This window comes from Pongo pygmaeus, chromosome 17 (assembly GCF_028885625.2).
Source record: "Pongo pygmaeus isolate AG05252 chromosome 17, NHGRI_mPonPyg2-v2.0_pri, whole genome shotgun sequence".
NCBI lineage: Eukaryota > Metazoa > Chordata > Mammalia > Primates > Hominidae > Pongo > Pongo pygmaeus.
Window position 1 is genome coordinate 70,148,991 of NC_072390.2, and position 19,238 is coordinate 70,168,228.

Below are 19,238 nucleotides of genomic sequence, written 5' to 3' on the forward strand. Positions count from 1 at the left end.
TAAATACAGTGTTAATATTAACTGTAGTTAACAATATTCAGCTTTTAACAAAGTGATACAAAATAAATCATCTTAGATTTTTGACTGAAAAGATCTAGCTGAGAATGTTCTGCCAAACAGCCGACCAACTGGTGCAAAAGGTTAAGGCTGACTTGACTTAGCAACCTGCAGCACAACCGAAAACATTGGTGCAGTTCAGAGCTCTTCAAATGCATAGCTTCAGTGTTACACGCACATTAATTATATTCCTTCAATTAGTTAATCCTCTAGACAGTTTTCTTTTTGTTTTGCATGCATCCCGTTCCATTTTCATTAAGGGCATCTCTTCCTTGATCAATCATGTGCTTTGCTTTTCAATTTGTTTTTGTGATTTTTTTTTTGTATGTTTTGTTTGTTAAGCTGTCAATACCTCCAACACTTGGAAAATGAAATATAGATGCGTTTTACTTACAGAAGAGAATCATAGCTATATGGACAATGCAAAATGAAATGAAACAAGTGTCAGAAACAGTTTATAAAAATGGCACATTTATTGCTACAGAACGGTCATGTACATGACTTCATCGAATAACTACAGATGGGAAACAGGTAATGGCCTTGACCAAGCTGGGTTTGTTTTTGTCTTGAAGGAACTCCAGCACACAACCTGTTTGGACACTTCTACAAATCAGAAATACACCAAAAACATGAAAAAATCGAGGCACTCAGCCACACATTGAAAACAAGGTGTAACTGTTTATCTTTTTTTTTTTTTGAAATGTTTTCCCTTTTTTCTTTTTTTTAACAATTTTTTTTAAGTTTTTAATGCTGCAGCTATGTGTACAGTCGCAAAAAATTTCCCCGCTGCGACCTACAACTAAAAAAAAACAAAAACAAAAACAAAAACAAAACAAAAAACAAACAAAAAAGCTACCCATACAGTTTCATCTTGGTAACACATGGTAAAATAACATCTTTTAAATAGTAAAATAAAGTAACAAACTTTTACTCATAATGATTCCAAAAATCTACAAAGAAGAAATATTCAGAATCTGACAATTTTTTTTTGTAATATTCATGGTATAAAAGGATTGCTCCTGCGAAAAATAAGCCAAATATATTTTTTATTTTTAAATTTAGTTTTTTTTTCCTACTAGGGTGTACTACAGTCTATTTTATAGCAAAAGAGCACTAGACAAACAAAGCTTTATAACAAAAAGCCAGGCACTGATACATGGTAAATCTCTGCTTTTTTTTTTTTTTTTCTTATCTTCACTTAATTGCATCACAAGTAACAAGAATGAAAAAGGCCACAGTTCATATATTTTCACCATTACATATGTCTATAATACTTGAAATGAGTATGGCAAAACCAGCACTGCACAAAGATGAGTCCACTTCAAGTCCCATGAGAAAGAGCATGTCTCTAAAGAAAAACAAACAAAACCAAAGCAAAATAAAAAGAGAGGCCTAAAGGCCTTGGTGCCCCATTGTGTTGGAATTCATCATATTCCATCTTGACTTTTTTGCTTCCAGTCAGCCAGCAGACTAAATTTTTGTGCTTGTTTATGCTGAAATTGATTCATTCCTGACTCAAGTTCACTTTTGGACACAGATCATATTCTGCCTGTTGGATGCAAAAGATGAAAATCCTCTTAACTCCAAGTCTTGGTTCGACTCCCTCCCCACTCCCCAACCCCTCATCAAAATCAAGATCACAAATTAAAAAAAAAATTCAGAAATAGGAAAAAGTGAAAAATAAAAAGGAATCGGAAGACTGAATCAGAACCAGTTGCACCACTGGGTGGACTGACAGTTGTATAAACATTAGTGTTCCTTGCAGCTACACAGAAGACAAATGGTAAAAATTTCTAGATGAACAGATCCCTATTCTGCATATTCATAAATTACTTGAATGTGGAGGTGGATCAACTGTTCCAAGTTGCTTTTAAAGTCCGAGTTTCTGAAAGAGATCCCCAGCCTAAGTGTCGTCATATAGATAGTGTAGTATGGACCCTTTTGAGATTTTTGTATAGTACTTTAATCTTAACTGTCTTCCGCTGAATTTCATTTGAAAATCCAGTGCAGGATACCAATATCTTACCTGGGTTTGATAATTACAAAACAACAACAATAAAAAACACACTAAAAAGGCCACATTCCCTTTTTCTTCTTTTTTAATGGGGATACAACCCAATTAATATGGATAGGTGCAGATGATGTTTCTCCACCAAGCAAAACCTAGTGAGCAGCTTTCAGTGGCCGTTAGAATTTTCACTTATTTCCAAAGGGAATTCAACAATAGAGGTATTGCATTACTGAGTAATGAATACATCAAAGCTGGTGAACAATAAATTGCAGCTTTTACTCTGAGTGAGAACAAAATATAAAGCACCAATTTAAAAAATAATCAAATGACTACAATTTACTTTTTTGCTTTGTTTACAGATTTGAAAAACTTTAATTCAGCTCTATTAAGCACCTTTATGATAACATGTATCAAAAGTGCCATTCTTAAAATGTACATCAATGCAGGGAGTGTTTCCAGTTCCCTAAAGAGTAAACACCGTATTTTCTTCTGTACACTTATCCTGAATGTGATCAGAGTATACCTGCTTCCTATATAATATTGTTCCTAGGGATACCCGCCTTGGTAGACTATACAAAATGAGTGCAGAATGTACCACTAAAAGGAAATCTTTAACATACGGAAGGAACAAATACACATGGTTTTCATTATTCAGGGAGGAGGAGAGAGTATACATTATTGTCTTCCATGCCCTTCTCTGAGCCTCTTTGTTCATACATTTCACAGGAAAGCCCCAAAATAACTTTTCATGAAGTTTGATTTCTGCTATTCTCCTAAGGTTTTAATCCACCTCCACATTTTAGGAACTTATCAACAAATCAAAATTATTTTAGTTTTATCGCTACTGAACATATTTACAGTTTTTCAACACACACACAGCTAATCAAAATGTTTATGGGTTTGTAAAAGATGACCACGTGGTAACTATCTTATTTGTTCTTACATTTTCAGAAATGAACATAAAATTCTGATTCTTGTAGCTATTTCATTTAAATGAGACTTCTTTTTAAACCACACAGTTTTTAAAAAAAAACAAAAACTGATACAATGTATTAAAACACATAATAACAAGAGTCTACATGTAAAAATATAACTTTTACATACACAATTTCAAAATAATGATACGTTTGCCATTTGTTGCATAAAATTTACAAATGTATTTCATTACTATATAACTGGCAAAACAGGAGAACAGATGGAACATTTAGACCATTTCAATGGATTTATGGCATTTACTCAGTGCTGATAGGTGGAAAAACTACTTGAACAGGGATTTTTTTTTTCTTAATACATGCCAAGAATTGTGTGGCTGTAAAAATAGAAACGAGTTAGAGACAAAAGGATGCTGACAAATACTTAACTAGGAGCACTATTTGTTTACTGCACTATACACCAAAGTCAATCATTATAAAGATTCACGATGGAAGTTGGTTCAATTGTGCCCAGACGTCAAAGCTAGCTATCTGATGAGTCGCTGTGCCATAGCTTGATCTATGTTTCTATCAAATATGGTAAGTATAAACTTCATTCATACTGGCCAGAGAAATACTGCACTACCCCTCCTCAAAAAAGTGCAACTTAATGCTTTAGGACTTATAAGGCTTGTTATAATGCTGCATGATGATTGAATATTGGCATTTTTCAGACGAAGGAGGAGGCAGTTAAGTCATCTACATTTTAGTAAACCCATTTTGAAAAAAAAAATCAAGAAAGCAACAAAATCAATCAGCTCTGTCACACTACTTGCAATTTTCTCATTTGACGGTTTTTGAACTTTACGTGTTTTTTTTGTTTTTGTTTTTTTCCAAAAATCTGACCATGTATTCAGAAACGCCTCACTGCACACTACTTCGGCTACACAGGTAGGTAACACTTTAATCATTTTGTTAAATCACAGCCACTTTGATTATGTTATGTTTCCGATGATATAAACATTGGAAGGCACAGTGGTAACATTGTAGCATTCTAACCTTGTACCTCTGAAAATCCCAGAATAGGGTCACAAACGCAACATTACAATTCAGACAAACTCTTTTTGCCATGTCTTGGTAATGCTGCTTGTAATATCTACACATGATGTGACTTTTAAGTCCTGTGTTCCCAAAAGACTGGAGAAACAACTTTCTACTTATTTATGAATGAGAAGCAACATCAGGGTCAGCATTTCATCCTGCACTACCCCTCTGGAAGCAGAGTTGGCACTACAGGTTACGATAACAAACCAGGGAAAGGGACAGAAATAAGACCAAAAAAAAAAAAAATCCATATTTACAGTAAAATCTTTCTTTTAAAAAAGTTAATCAGTACTATTTTTTTACAGGAGAAAAAAGTCTGAAACAAATGAACAAAAGCTTACCATAGTCACTAAATTTTTAATATATATTTATATATATATTTATATATATATTTGTCATAGGTCTATAAGATCCATCTGTTCCTCCTACCCTAAGGAATGGCTAATGTCATCACTTCGTTGTCATCAGGACGTTTGCTGGTTTTGTTACTAGGGCAGCCGAGCTTCCCCTAATTCAATATCCAGTAATTATAAACACTAGCTGACTTGAATACCAACAAAAACGTTCATGTAGTTTTCTTCAGAAGTACACTTTTTCATTATTGCAAGTTTACAATTTTTTTAAATTAAATATTTTTTTTTCAGACTTACAAATTAATTATATTTTTATTTTCCAAAAGAAGTTTAGGCACAAATGCATTGTTCCACAGTGTGGAAAGATTGCCGTTCAGTCTCTGGGCTGTGTCTCAGCCTGTACATACTGCTTTGCACATTCTGAATGATATGTTAAAGAAAGTCGTCCCTCAAGTTGCACTTTTTTCTTTCTTTTTTTTGTTTTTCTGTTTTTTGATAATTGGGAATGCTGAAACCTCTTGCGTCTGCGATTCATAACTACTCAGACTTGTCTTATATTACAAAAAAGGGGGTTAAGGAGAAGTGTTTATGTGGGTTTAAGATAATACAGCTGTTAAGGAAGTGGTCTCTTGTTTTAATGAAGCAATGTGGCAACTTGGACCTGAGAAAGGAAAAAAGAGAGAAAAAATTCATTAATATATTTGTAACAGAGAAAGTATGCTTTTTTTTAAAAAAAATTCTTTTTCCATGAAAGAAAATATCTGTCAATTTGGGTGAAATTAATTTTTATGGCTGATACATTGATGAGAGTTACGAATGATCGATCTCAGAAATGGTTGAAAACAAACTTGCCCTTTTACATCTGTCCCATGTGATTCGATGCGTCTCCCATTCCAGGGTGTGGGCCGGCCAAGGAGAGTGGGGGAGGCTCCGAGGACACCTTCTCTTCCTCCCTTCTTTTCAGACACGCAGCTTTCGGATTCAGATTCCTTTCTGTGGAGGATTAAAGCACAGGACCTTTGTTTAATGCCGAGGCTTCTGGCAGAGGGCAGCAATGCACTCTTCTTGCGTGTCTGACCTTTTTCTCAGTGTTTATATTACAGAACAAAAGGAACAGTCACTAAGTACTGTGGCAATCCATTTGGTCAGTCACTAGTAAAAGCTGAACTGCATGTGAGTGTGTACAGCCACTTTACAGTAAGCAAAGGTTGGTAAAGCAAATTAAGCTCAAATTACTGAAAGGATATAGGGAAAGTTGCAATATAATCCTAGTTATAAGAGAATCCTACAACTTAATTTCAGGAGAAAGGGATGCTGCCTTATGGATTTAGACACAGTCTGCAATGGAAACAATTCCTTGGAATGATGCTTGAAAGTCTACTGTCTGCCACTGCTCAAGGCTGGTGTGCCCATCTCAGCTTGTGCCTGCCACAAGCTCCTCACGAGCTCTGCAAGGAGGCTGGCCTGCACTGACCTCGGACTTGCTGCTCCAGACTGAGGATGACGGCCACCGCCTGGTGGAGGATCAGGAGCTTGGTCTGGGGCTTGTCACTCTTGAGGTGGAGCTGCACCATGCGGCCGAGCTCTTTGAAAGCCTCGTTGATGTCACGGACCCGCAGACGCTCTCGGGCATTGTTGGCCATCCTCCGCTCCTTCTCACGCTCTGCCTTCTGCTCTGGTGTCAGGTCCTCATCGTCATTATTGCTGTGGGACAAAAGGGATGCGACATTTTCTAATGGTGTGGGGAAAAAGAAGGTGTCTACATTACTTTGTTTTCTTCCAGAGTTTTCAGGGAACTTTTCCATCTTATGCCATGTCTTTGGCAGAATTTTTATATCCACTTGACCTTGGGATTGGTTTAGATGGCTGTGACAGTTCACAATACACAAGATATTTGGTTTTCTCGCAGACATTAAACCCAAACCAAACAGGTGAGGGTGACGTAGATTAAAGTTAGAGTGCAGGGTGTGCCCATACTGACACAGGGGGGCAGAAAGGGAAAACAAAGCTTTTTTTATTCAGTGGGGTTACACTCGGCAAAGCAGGCATTCACCAACTTACGCCTAGCATATGTTGCATAACCATGCTTCAAAAAGACTTAATGTTTATACTTCGTTTTTTAAAATATATATAAAACCTTTCATACCGTGACATCTGAAATCTAGGGGAAACAAGTAATTGAAAAATGATTTTGATAGGTCAAAAAAATACAAGGCAGCTTAACAGGAGTAAGGAGAAAGGCCTATATGTAAGACACCAGAGCAATGGGAGTGAAGACAGTGAGGCTTTTATCCAGGTGTCCCCATTACCTTGCTTTGAAGGCCTGGTCAACCCACTATGTGAGTCTCATTTTCTTTATGTATTAAATAAAAGGTTACAAAAACATGACTTCCATGGTCTTCAATCTTATAGATGTTTATGATCCACAGAACAAGTTTGGGAAACGTGAATTGGTATCAGTCATGCAAAACGATTCAACAAACCAAACACCTACAGCTTATGAATGACCATGACCTCACTGTGAGTCAAAAATGAAGCCAGAAAGCTGGGTGCAGTGGCTCATGCCTATAACCCCAGCCTGGACAATATAGTGAGACCTTGTCTCTACAAAAAATAAAAAAAATTAGCTGGGCACAGCGATGCACACCTGTGGTCTCACCTACTCAGGAGGCTGAGGTGGGAGGCTCACTTGAATCTAGGAGGTGGAGGCTACAGTGAAATGTGATCAGGCCACTGCACTCCAGCCTGGGCAACACAGCCAGACTCTGTCTCTTACAAAAAAAAAAAAAAAAAGCCAAAGGTAATTTCTAATTGTGAAAACCAAAATATTCCATGGTTTATAACAAATGCATGGCTGGGCCCAGAATAGTCTGAAAAGATAAAATCGGTTCTGTCCATTCCTGGGTGTCACAGTGACAAATTAGAAACTTTTGAATGGAAGGCAAAGAGGATGATGAGCCACCTGGAAAGCATATCATATGAGAAAGTCTTCACAGCAGCAGGGTTCAAATATTCCAAGGGCTGCCATGTAAAAAAGAGAAGTGTGCACGATGTCTTGTCTCAAGAAGGCAGAGCAGCATGTGCTATAAAGCTCTGAATGACTATTGTGAATAAACATGAGTGAGGACTTTCGGGGGGCTTATGAGAGACATAGAAAATGAAACAAACTTCACTGAACATCAGTAGACTCTCCATCACAAGAAACTCCATGGAAGTGACTAACAATTAACCTAAAGGGTAATTTCACACATTGGAAATGTTCACAGAATAAAGATGATTAATCACAACATTTCGGAGTTGGAAGATGTGGGAAATTATCTAGTCAATTAAATGTGTATTTAATGAATGCTGGTTTAAAATGTATGACTCTGATGTTCCATTTTGGAGAATCTCTGGGTAACTTCCAAGTGGCAATAAGGACCAATTACACTTGAGAAGCTCCAATCAATCAAAAGTGGGAGTGGTATTCTTGGGTTGCAAGTATACGTTACACATAAAGATAATGCACATAAGTCAAGAACACTTGGGTGAAGGAGAAAAGTTAGGGGCAAGGAGGATGACACCACAGAAGGATGCTGTAAGACCAGGCTCCTCTCTCTCCATAGTGTAAGCGCCTTTCCAGATGGCACTGTCTGCCACAGGTGTGTATGGTAAACATGGAAGTCAACTGAGTCCACTGGAAAAGGCCCTCTTTCTCTGCCTTCTGCGGATCCCTCCTCTGCCCTCACCCCCAACTGCTGCCAGTGCCAAGGAAATCAGTAACGATTAATTCACTCCTATATTCTACTATGCAAATAGGCTGTAAAAAGCAAAAGAAAACAGTCTCTGCCAGGCCTGTCCGGAAGCTAAGCATTTGGGTGATATTTTTATACATCCAACAAATGCCATACCTTACACAAAGGAGACTGGAAAATGGGAACTTTTCTTCCAAAGGTTTTCAGGCTAACAACCAATTAGAATTGGTTATTCACTTATAAATAAACTGGTTATGCAAATAAAACTGCCTAGATTTGAAAAGGCACTGCCTTATAATACAGTTTTGGAGGCACACATAAGTAAATGTCGTAAAAGTGACCTTTTTAAATAAGAAGGTTCTCAACAGCGAATGAAAATGTTGTTCCGAAACTTCAAAGAATCCATTAACATGCATAAGTTTGGCCACAATAAGTTAAATTACCAAGAACTGACTGGTCTAACACAGAAGCTGCTAAAGGTATGAAATCCCCTCCTTGGAATTTCTTGCCAAAGTGGCCAAGAATCAGAAAACGACAACAAGGAAGGAAAGGGGTTATCTAGAAGCATTTGGCATTTTTAAACTTGTGGCAAGACACGGAATTTATCTCAATAATTACAACGGCAACATGAAGAGGCAGCATGTTCTTAATTCACAAAAGATTCCAGATAGAACCTTGAGAACCACAGCCTTTAGAAGGAAAGCTATAGTGTTAGGACAATTGGTTGAATTTGTGAATAAAAACAACCCCAGGGAATTGAGGCAAAGTACATGGGTGTTGGTATTCAAAAACCATCTGATTACCAGATTAAAGTTCAAGGAGATATAGATTCGCATTTAAAGATAGCAGATATTTAAGAAAACCAGACAGAAGCTATTTTCCTGCAGTTGTGTTTTCTGTAGAAAAGAGTGTCCAGGAAGAAAAACCATTAGCCATTAAGGTATTACTCTTATATGTATCAGCATGTTTAGGATAAATCTAGGAAATTATTTTCTCACTTTAGAGGTAAGAAAAGAGTTATAGTTGGCACATACATCAGTTGAGTTTTTAACACAGCTACAATCTCTTTTTAGAAATATTATAGACATAACATTTCTGACCAAATTTGTAGAATAAGTATAGTTTTACAAACAAACTGTACTTGAATCAGATACAAATTTTTTCACGGTGTGTCATTAGCATTGGGTCCAGATTCATAAATGCCAAAACATTTTAGGCTCCACTAGAGTACAGGTATCTTAAACGATACTTTTAGTACTTCTAGAGTAGGCCTTTAATTTTCTTTTCAGCTGTAAATTTACCTACCAGGAAAAAACTGAATAGTTTCTTCCCGTTCTGTTCACTTCATCAAAGTCCAATAAAGGAATTAAATGAAGCGACAGTATTATATACTGTTACCTAGATCTTGACCTAGTAATTGATTTGATATCCTTCTTGTCGTCATCTAATTTCTTGTCCTCCGAAGATTTCGTGTCTTGCAGGTTCTCATCACCCTCATCGTCGGATTTGATCTCAGAGCTGCCAGAGGAGACACTCTGCCCCTGTAGTCCTGGTGGCATGCCTGCAGAAAAAGAGAAATCAGGTGACATGTACACCAAAATCTCACTGCCTGCACACCAGATTGCAAGGCTGCCAGCAGGCAATTCATACTGCTGAACTGTGATCCTTCTGTCACTTTTTTTTTCCCCTGCTATCTGTTGAAGTTTCAAAAAATGCACCTGCAGAAACAAGTTTTCCCTGCATTGGCTCTAAGGTTAAATTCTATTTTGCAATTTTTTGGAGTAGATGGTAATTTCACTGTCTACAAAACATCAACTTAATTGCAATGAAAATCATAATCATGAAAATCACACAGCCAATGTTCTGATTAAGAACCCAAGTAAATATCAGCTATTATATTGAGTTTCTTCCATATGCAATGATTTAATAGAAAAATGTCCTTAAAATATAATTCCCAGGGAGTATGCTAAATATGTGCAGTCAAGACTTCAATAGGTACCCTAATGATATTCTGAAATTAGGCTTCTCTTATTCTCAAGGAGTAATCAGCATTTTAAAATGGTACATATGGAAGGCAGTTTGCTACTCATTTTAGAAATTTCTAGCTTTATCATTGCTCAACTTTCCAAGTCACACTGCATTTTAAAACACGACCCTAATGTGGTAATTTTTTTAAAGGTAGAAGCATATCTGTCAAGTATTCCCCTTTATTTGTAATCTGTGTATTCTAGAACCTTGCCACTCAAACTTTGGTCCATGTGGCCTCATCACCTGTGAGCCCATTAGAAATGGACAATCCCAGACCTACAGAAGCAGAATCTGCATTTTAACAAGATGCTCAGGTTGTGCTTATGTGCAGTTTGAGAAGCACAGGTTTAGGACAAAGAGGGCAAAATCCAAAGGCTCCTGATAAGAAAGGTCCTGGCCAGGTGTGGTGGCTCACACCTGTAATCCCAGCACTTGGGGAGGCTGAGGCAGGTGCATCACTTGAGGTCAGGAGTTCAAGACCAGCCTGGCTAATGTGGTGAAACCCTGTCTCTACTAAAAATACGAAAAACAGCCAGGCATGGTGATGCATGTCTGTAATCCTAGCTACTCCCTGGGAGGCTGAGGCAGGAGAATCGCTTGAACCTGGGAGGTGGAGGTTGCAGAGATCGCATCACTGTACTCCAGCCTGGGCAACAGAGTGAGGCTCTGTCAAAAAAAATAATAAATAAAGTCCATAAAATGATTATTATTCATATAAAAATGGGCAGACATACCCATACATACAACTGACACTCAGATCTGTACAATGTTGAACAGCTGAAAAAAATGCCCACACGTATTCCTGTGGCAATGTTATCATTTTTATATTAAATGTGAAGGGACTGAGAAGATGTTATCTAAGCGACTCCTAGTCAGCTGGCCAGCAATAGCCTAACTTCCTGGGGTCATGAAAAGCCGCTCGTAGTCACTGGTATGAGGCAATCATTAGAGGGCTAGATGACTCAAGAGCGAAAATCATGCAACCAAGCTCCATTTTTTAAATGCACCTATATTTCCTTCCATCTTAAACAACAAAAACAATTTCCTTCCTTCCTATTCATTTGGAAATATCATTTTCAGGCCACAACTAACCACATTAGAGGACCTGAATGAGAAAAATGTGGAAATAGCTAAAATAAAATTTCCTCTCATCAGTCTGTGGCCTCATTCGCTGCTGATATAGGACCAGGATTTCAGAGGATGTTTGAGGAAAACAGTCCCTGGAGAAACACGATTAGAGGGCGAAGTTGTAAATACTTTCCCATTTCCTTACCATTTTTGTGCCCAATTTGATTCCTGGGTTTCTGCCAGTGCTTCTTGAGGGATGAACACCAAGAGGCTGGGTATCAACACTGGGCCTATTGTGAAAGTGAGGTCAGAAGTGCCCTGGTGAGGCCAACCTACCTCTGTAAGGGTCCTGGGGTGGGTTCAGGTCAGGGGAGGTCGCAGACTGGACAGGAAGCTGTGGAACCGGAACCTGGTTTGGCAGAAGAGAATGGCTGCCTCTCAGGGCCACGCCATCTTCACGATGGGTCCCCACCTGAAAGGGCGAGAGGAACCAGAGAGGTGAGCAGGAACCGGAGGTGCGACAGCTATTTCTAGAGGCCACGAGGACCTGATGAAGGAAGGCTGGCTTTTCAAAAACCATACTCCCAAACGCATTTCACTAGAGGGCGCTGAAGGACCGCACATGCACCTATAGTTCCCGGCGAAAACATTTAACACTCAGTAAGATGCCGTGCTGTACATTCAGTGACAAATATGGCAGAGTAGCTCAGGCAGGTAAAACGTCAAATTGTCTCCCAGGGTGCTGCAGTGGAGCGCACTGATTCGTACCCATCTGTCTTCTATCATGTCCGCCAACAGATCTGACAATTATCTTAATGCCCATATGCTTAATTGTGAGCTTCTCAATTCCCCCATTGCTATCGGAAATCCTACAGGAATTTCAATTTGGCATTCGACTTTCATTTCAGGGGATAAGATTCTCAGGCCTGCCATTTTTTTTTTTCCATAATGCCAGCTAAGCCTGACAGCGGAAGCTACAGCAGTATGGGACACAGCCTCTGCTTGGTACAAATATAATAAAATGTCACCTGGCTTTCCAAAACTGGCAGCCCATTCCAAATTAATGTTTACTGTATTTCATCAGCTGCTGAGTTCCAAATCCAAAGGGGGATGGTTTCTGCCAATGCCACCACACCGGAAAATGTACCAATAAAGGTTTTATTAAACACACCAGTAATGCCATCATTGCCATGCGAGGATGTCTGGACATTTTTCCATTTTTTTCCTCACTATTCTGATCCTAGAAAGACACCATATTGTAAATACTCTTTATGCTTCCAAGAATAAAATTATAGAGTACAGCATGATTACTTGATTAAAAAAATACTGCTGAGCTTTTTATTAACTACTAGTATCTACTCTGGGGTCCAGAGACATTGAACTTGTGGCACTGAGACAGCAACTGCCTACTTTATAGCATATGCCTTCAAGCAAAAACATTAAGCATTTGTCAACTAAGAGGACAATCAGTAGTTCACATTTTCTTTTCTATTTCCAAGTATTTTCTTAGCCTGTGGTTAAGTGAGCATTTACACAGGACGGTGGGTCTAAAACACAAAAAATTAACCATACATTTATACTACTATGAATCAGGGTTTTTTTTCCAGTCAAAAATATGAAACCAGAAAGGAGAATCTTCACTCTTTTGTTACCAACATATTTTAAAAGGGCATTTCCAAAGAATGCATCAACAATAAGTATCTGAACCAACAACAAATTCACAGGACCTAATAAGCACACGCTATTTAAAGGCAGCTATGTATTAAGTATCACCTAGAATATTTTGCTTTTTACTGAAAATATATTTAAGTAATTCATCCTGAAATATGCCATTTTTATATTCGTGTGCGTGTGTGTGTGTGTGTGTGTATGCGCTCCAATTTTTTTTAAATTTTGGGTGGAGATGATCACATAAATCATATTAATTGTTTGAATTCAAAATACAGCAAGAATAAGACAATACTTGAGGCTTATGAGCCTCAGGAAGTATAAATGAATGTTTCAGCAGAGAGATGCAGGAAGTCCAGCACTGCTCCTCGGTGCCTGTGTCGCAACACAGAACTTTCTGAATGGTGGTTATTTGGCCTCTATGGGGTGCTTCAAATGTACTGAGACTGGTATCTCCCAAAGAAGCCCATTCCATTTTTACCACAAATTGGCCTCTTTGTAGATTTCACTCACTGATTCTAGTTTCAGCTTCTAGAGCTCTAAGGCATTAAGTACGACCTTTTTTTCTTTTTTTAAACATATTCAACCCTGTTGCCTGCCACACCACTCCTTTCCTCTGTGACTGAAGTCTGCTCTCTTATAGGCAGACCACGCCCACCTGCTCCAGCAACCATTTGTAACTCACTCTCCTATATATTTTAATTTTTATTCAGAAGCGTGATAGCTATTTTCCATTGAGGTTTTGATTTGCTGTTTTTATATTCATGCATTAGAAAATGGATTCAATCAATGATTATCCTTTCAATCTAAGATGTCAACTTGTAAGCATGAATTTTTACAGGCCTTGATCAAATGGTGGCTCTTTATGTCTGTCAATCAACATAAACCTAAATAATTCTTCGTGCTGATTCATATTTATTTGTATTCCCAATGGATGTAATTTCTTGAATTTCTACAAAGGATGACTCTAAGTCAAAATCACTGAAGGTAACCACAGATTTGAGCATAAAGGAGAAGTGTACTCCTATTTCAGAATCATTAACACTCTCAAGACTTCTTTGCAAGCATCTGTGACATAACTTAAGAGTAATGTTTTGCTTTTTACTTAAAATATATTCAGTTACTGCTCCTGAAATTTTTTCCCTCTAGATCACATTGAGGTAAGTTCTCAAAAGAGAAAAAGAGAACCCACGCATTCGTACATGAGTATATAAAAGGTACATAATAACTGCAGACAGAATCAAGTGTTTTGACTGAAAATACTTGCATGTTATATAGAAATAATAGCCTGTGTAGTTCAAGAACCCTCAAAACTCAAGCTATCTTCACTTACGGTGATCTTTGTCTCTGTTTTGTTAAAATCCATTTAATTTTAAATCTTTCCCCTATACAATGACTGTAAACTCTTATATATTATAAATATATCTGAGGATATAGCTGTTCCAACTACATTTTTGTTTGGACTTTAGGCCCATATGTTACCTAAATCCATCTATTTTCTATAGATCATCTTAAATAATATCAATCATTTTCCATAAAGAATGTTAGAGACAAAGTTGTTCTGATTTTTTTTTTTTTTTTTTTTTTGGAGACAGAGTCTCACTTTGTCACCCAGGCTGGAGTGCAGGGGTGCAATCTCCGTTCACTGCAACCTGTGCCTCCCAGGTTCAAGCGATTCTCCTGCTTCAGCCTCCCAAGTAACTGGAATTACAGGCGCCCACCACCACGCCGGGCTAATTTGTCGTGATGTTTTAAGACTTCCCTTGTGTCTATTCCAGGTCATGTGAATGCCCTCTGATAGGTCCAGAGCCATGTAATAATGAGCTTGATTCTCCAGGATAGGATCAATTCCATTGCCTGTGGCTGTGGAAGAGTATTCCAATTTGAATAATTGGCTTGGCTTTGCTTGTTTCCTTGGCCACAGACAGCATATTCTAACCCTGTTTTCTTCTCTTTCAGAAACATTATTTCTGGTCACATAAGAGACAAGGGAAGAAACACAGTGGATTGTCAGCACAAATCCATCGCTAGAATAACACAGAAATAGATGGAGAAACTCACACTGTTCTTTGTATATACAAGGGTCAGGGATTTGCCCACTGGCATTAAGGCAGCCCATTCATAGAATGACCCATGTCTGCTTCAAAATGAGCTGGGGCATCCAATGATCTTGGCATTCTGAACTTAAATACTAGTAGGAGATTCCTACAAGTCAATTCTAAGCATGACATTTGGTCCCTATTTTTAGAAAATCCATACTTCGTTAAAGCTCTATTTTGATAACCTTTTCATAGAGATAACAATAGTCTAAAGTTAAAAGCCAGCTTATGAAAAGTTAATTTTATTAATACTCATTGTAAATGTGAATCTTCCCATAGTCACGTATAATGCAGCTTTAGTGATATCTATGCTAAAAGTAAAAGATAGAAGTGAAATTTAAAAATTATTCAATGATTATTCATTGATTGATCAGAGAATGCATTTACTAATTTAACAAACATTTTCTAATCTAGCTCATGCCTGTCACTTTGGGAGATACTGGGGATAGAATGAGAAATAACTCAGATGTGGTCCTGGTTTTTGTGGAACTCATAATGATTCTTGGGGGGATTTTTGTAAACTGATCAATTTCATGGGGTAGTTTTAATAGTAAGGAAGAGAAACCTATTTGAGTTTGTTCAAATAAAAGACTTATCATAAATAGTTTTCTGTAGCTTAGGTTTTGGACTCAGAGAGCTCTTGGGAACCGAATGCCACTCCTCGCCTCTGCTGGGCTATTCATTCAGCCTCTCTCCTCCCTCTGGGGGGACCTCTGCTTCTCTCCGGCTTCTGCCCTCTCATGATGACAGATTGGACTCTTTCTTCATGATACCTCTTGGTGCATTCTTTCTGGTTCTGTACCTCCTGCTAATTTCCTCTTTGTCTTTGTATTTCTAAGCTCAGAATGCCAAGATCACTGGATGGCCCAGCTCATTTTAAAGCAGACATAGGTCATGCTATGAATGGGCCGCCTTAATGACAGGCATTTTCCTGGTCCAGAGAGCCACAAAGGAGGAAGGGGAGATAAGATCACGTAGTCCAAACACAGCCAGCTTGGCCTGTCCCGTCCACATATGGGCTGGTACGTGTAGGTATAAATATCTGAGTTACATTGTATCTTAGGTCAAATTATATTCAAATTCCAACACAGCTATTGAAATTCTCCTGTGTGAATTCGTCATTGGAAATAAATGTCATTAGATATGCAATAATTATTTTGAATCACGTAAGCACCATATAATTTTAAATAACCTTAGTTTCCAAGAAAGGGCTTGATAAACTGATAGAAACACTTTTAAATCACAGAACTTAGATGTCAAGGGCTTAGAGGACCTTGGTTATATATCAGTTAGGTCAAACTCTTCATTTTACAAAGAAAGCTAAGGCCAAGAATGGTGAAGTGACTTAAGATCCAACTTTCGATGTTTAGTTAGAGATCTAAAACATTTTGAACTCAGAAAACTTACAACACTGAACAATTACATAGGAGAGGGGAGGAGAGTTAGGAGGCAAGATGTGTTTATTTCCCAGAGCTTTTGTTTTAAAACAGTGTGTGTGTGTGTGTGTGTGTGTGTCCATACATATATACACACACCTAGGTACAAGCATATAACATACATATATATACATACATATACAGATACAGGAAAATCATTTCCGTTTTCTTTATTGTAGGGGGAAAATCATAGTTCATTAACTCAGGCCAAGGCCGAGATGTCTAACTAAATTATAAAATTTAATATTTGCCACGATCCCTCCAACATAAACAGATTTAAAAGACATGCAGATTCAAATTAGGTGGCTATTGGCAAGGCTGTTTTTATATGGAGATGCATTCAGCATTGTGGTAAATATCCTTGTCCTTATCCTCTAGCTAACAACAAACACCACAAACAAAAAAGACATTCAATATTTTTGCTCTCTTTGTTTCCAGGGAGTATTGTGAAAGTAATTATTCTGTTGTATTTAAGAGGCCTATTTCATGGATGGGAAAATGTATTAAATTTCATTTGGCAGTTATTCAATCCTAGTTAATGTTATCTCCAGAGATAACTGCTTCAAAACAGGCTTTCAGACCTCAGTCACTTCTATTCTACCATAATTCTTCTAAAAGAGTATACAATGGGAACTTTAGGAAACTTGTCATCAGTTTCTAGACCAAGTGATAATGACACAAAACTGCATATACTATTATAAACATTTTGGTACATCAAAATTAAAGTTTGCTATTAATAGCATCTGGTTTCCAATTTTGGACATAGGTTTTTTTTGTTTGTTTTTAGAAAGAACAACAAAATGGGACAAAGACAGAAGTCCTGGTAACTGTGACTTACTGTTGCTTTTCTCTCTTGTTTTTCCATTCACACAAAAGAAAAGCTGATGGGTTTTCACTGTAATTAGAAACCCATTGATACAGAAAACAGTTTTGGTGTCTGAACTGTAATCTCCCCATGAAATATCAATTATACATGACAGTTGTAGAGTACTAGATTTCAGTTTCAATTATCTTGCCAGACCTCTGTCATATTAGAGGAAAGCAAACTTATTTTCTCAAATGTGCAAAACACCATTTAGTACAAAAGTGCATCTTTTAAAGAGGTGGGAAGCGGTCATGCAAACTTTTTTAATGGCTCACAGATGGGAACTCGGAAGTTCATGGAATGGCAGCAGTAGATAGATACTGTGAGGAACAACACTAGAGGCACAGAGGCTCTGCAGAAAACAAGACCTACCTCTAATAACCACCTGTTGTGGGAGAAAGAGCTAACATCTGGGACACTCCAACCACAAACATAATTTCCATATTTCTCAGTTTAAAAAATTATCAGATGATTTTTCTTTAGAACATGTGATTAAACCTTTAAGAGACTTTTCATTAACATCAGATCTGGATTCAATTCTTTTGTTTGGATTTTTACTTGATTCTTAACATGTATGTTGGGAGAAGATTTCATAACTGTCTTGAGAACACCTACATTGTTTTCCAGAAACATCACAGTTTCACTTATGTTCTGTATGAAATGTAAGGTAATTCCTTATTGTGCAATTCTTGGAGATTTATTTAATATTGATTCTCCAGATAATAAAATAATTTTCAAGAGGATTTAAACACGATCTAAATGATCCTGACCTTGGCAGTGCTTGTCTATCATGTGATCAGCTGGGCTGAAACTCCCCTGGATGTTCACCAAAATGGTTAAACGAATGATTCTGTGATATAGTTCAAGAAATGCAAACGGATGTGAGCCGACCTCAGCTCATCTTTCTTGTACTAACTCATACGTTCCATCTATTAAAACTGTTTCATTTCTCTTTTCTGTATCCCACACCCTCAATTCTCGACATCATTTTCCTATAATGGAAACCATAACTGGATGGAGCTCACCTAGTGGGGACACTGGCAGATTAACAGAGCCCATTCCTCTATCTCTTCCTTGCTCCACATAGCAGGCTAGTGTAGATGGTATGGAACTAAAGTTAATCCATCCTAGTGAACCAAACATACCTAGGACAGAGAGTATGGTGAAGTCTAGCAATTATGTGTAAACAGCTTCTGTTTAAAGGAAAAGACAACTGGACACTTGATTTACACTTGGAATTCTGAATGCCTGAAGTGCAAGCATACCCGTGAGGGTGCAGTCATGCTGCTGACCTCCACACACTTTTTAGCCAGTCCAGACAGGCCATCCCTAAGGATCCCTAGGGATTTACCATTACCTACTGGCCTTTATTTTTTAAATGCTTTTCTTGTTATTCAAGTAACACATGCTTATTGTAATATATTTGAAAAGAGAGTAGAAGTATAAAGAAGCTCACTTAATGAACCATTTCTTCCCCATCACTTTCCAAATACTCATCTTTTAAATGCAATATTCTCTCTCCATCAGTTGATCCCTTGCAATATTAAGGCTTCTGCCTGGCTCTTGCTTGCTGTATGGATCCAGTCTAAGAGGTCCACCTTGTGCTGATGCATCCTTCACCTAGACTCCCAGGACCAATGCAGTTCCCTCCTATTTTTAAATTCCTCACTATCAATGTTCAATTACCTACGCATGGCCTCTCATCTGCTGGGTTCATGCCCACATCACTAAGGCTTGAGCAAAGCCCTCCCTGCTCTGTCTGCTGGGCTGGTTTTTTTCTCCTAACTCACCAACTGCTTCTCTTTTATTAGCCCCACAGATCCCCTTACTCTCTGACCCTTCAGGGCTGAGTGGATCTCCAGAAATCTTCACTTTCTTGTCACCTCACTGAGCTCACTATGCAT

The 19,238-nt window shown here is 38.0% G+C and overlaps 1 protein-coding gene across 50 annotated transcripts in view; it reads right to left on the reverse strand.

Moving 5' to 3' along the window:
- Positions 1 to 511: 511 nt before the first annotated feature.
- The window catches only part of TCF4 (transcription factor 4), a 366,378-nt gene continuing 347,651 nt past the window's right edge, over positions 512 to 19,238 (reverse strand). For 19 of the 50 annotated variants that reach the window (XM_054461452.2, XM_054461458.2, XM_054461459.2 and 16 more), the window contains 5 exons: positions 11,603 to 11,738; positions 9,569 to 9,731; positions 5,911 to 6,140; positions 5,289 to 5,429; positions 512 to 5,097 (listed from right to left, as the gene is read on the reverse strand). In XM_054461452.2, coding sequence (XP_054317427.1) covers positions 5,293 to 5,429; positions 5,911 to 6,140; positions 9,569 to 9,731; positions 11,603 to 11,738 — 666 coding nt within the window. In that variant the 3' untranslated portion in view covers positions 512 to 5,097; positions 5,289 to 5,292. Of the gene's footprint in view, positions 5,098 to 5,288; positions 5,430 to 5,910; positions 6,141 to 9,564; positions 9,732 to 11,602; positions 11,739 to 12,437; positions 12,507 to 19,238 lie in introns of those variants that run through there. The other 31 variants (XM_054461462.2, XM_054461465.2, XM_063653728.1 and 28 more) reach the window with 4 other exon arrangements.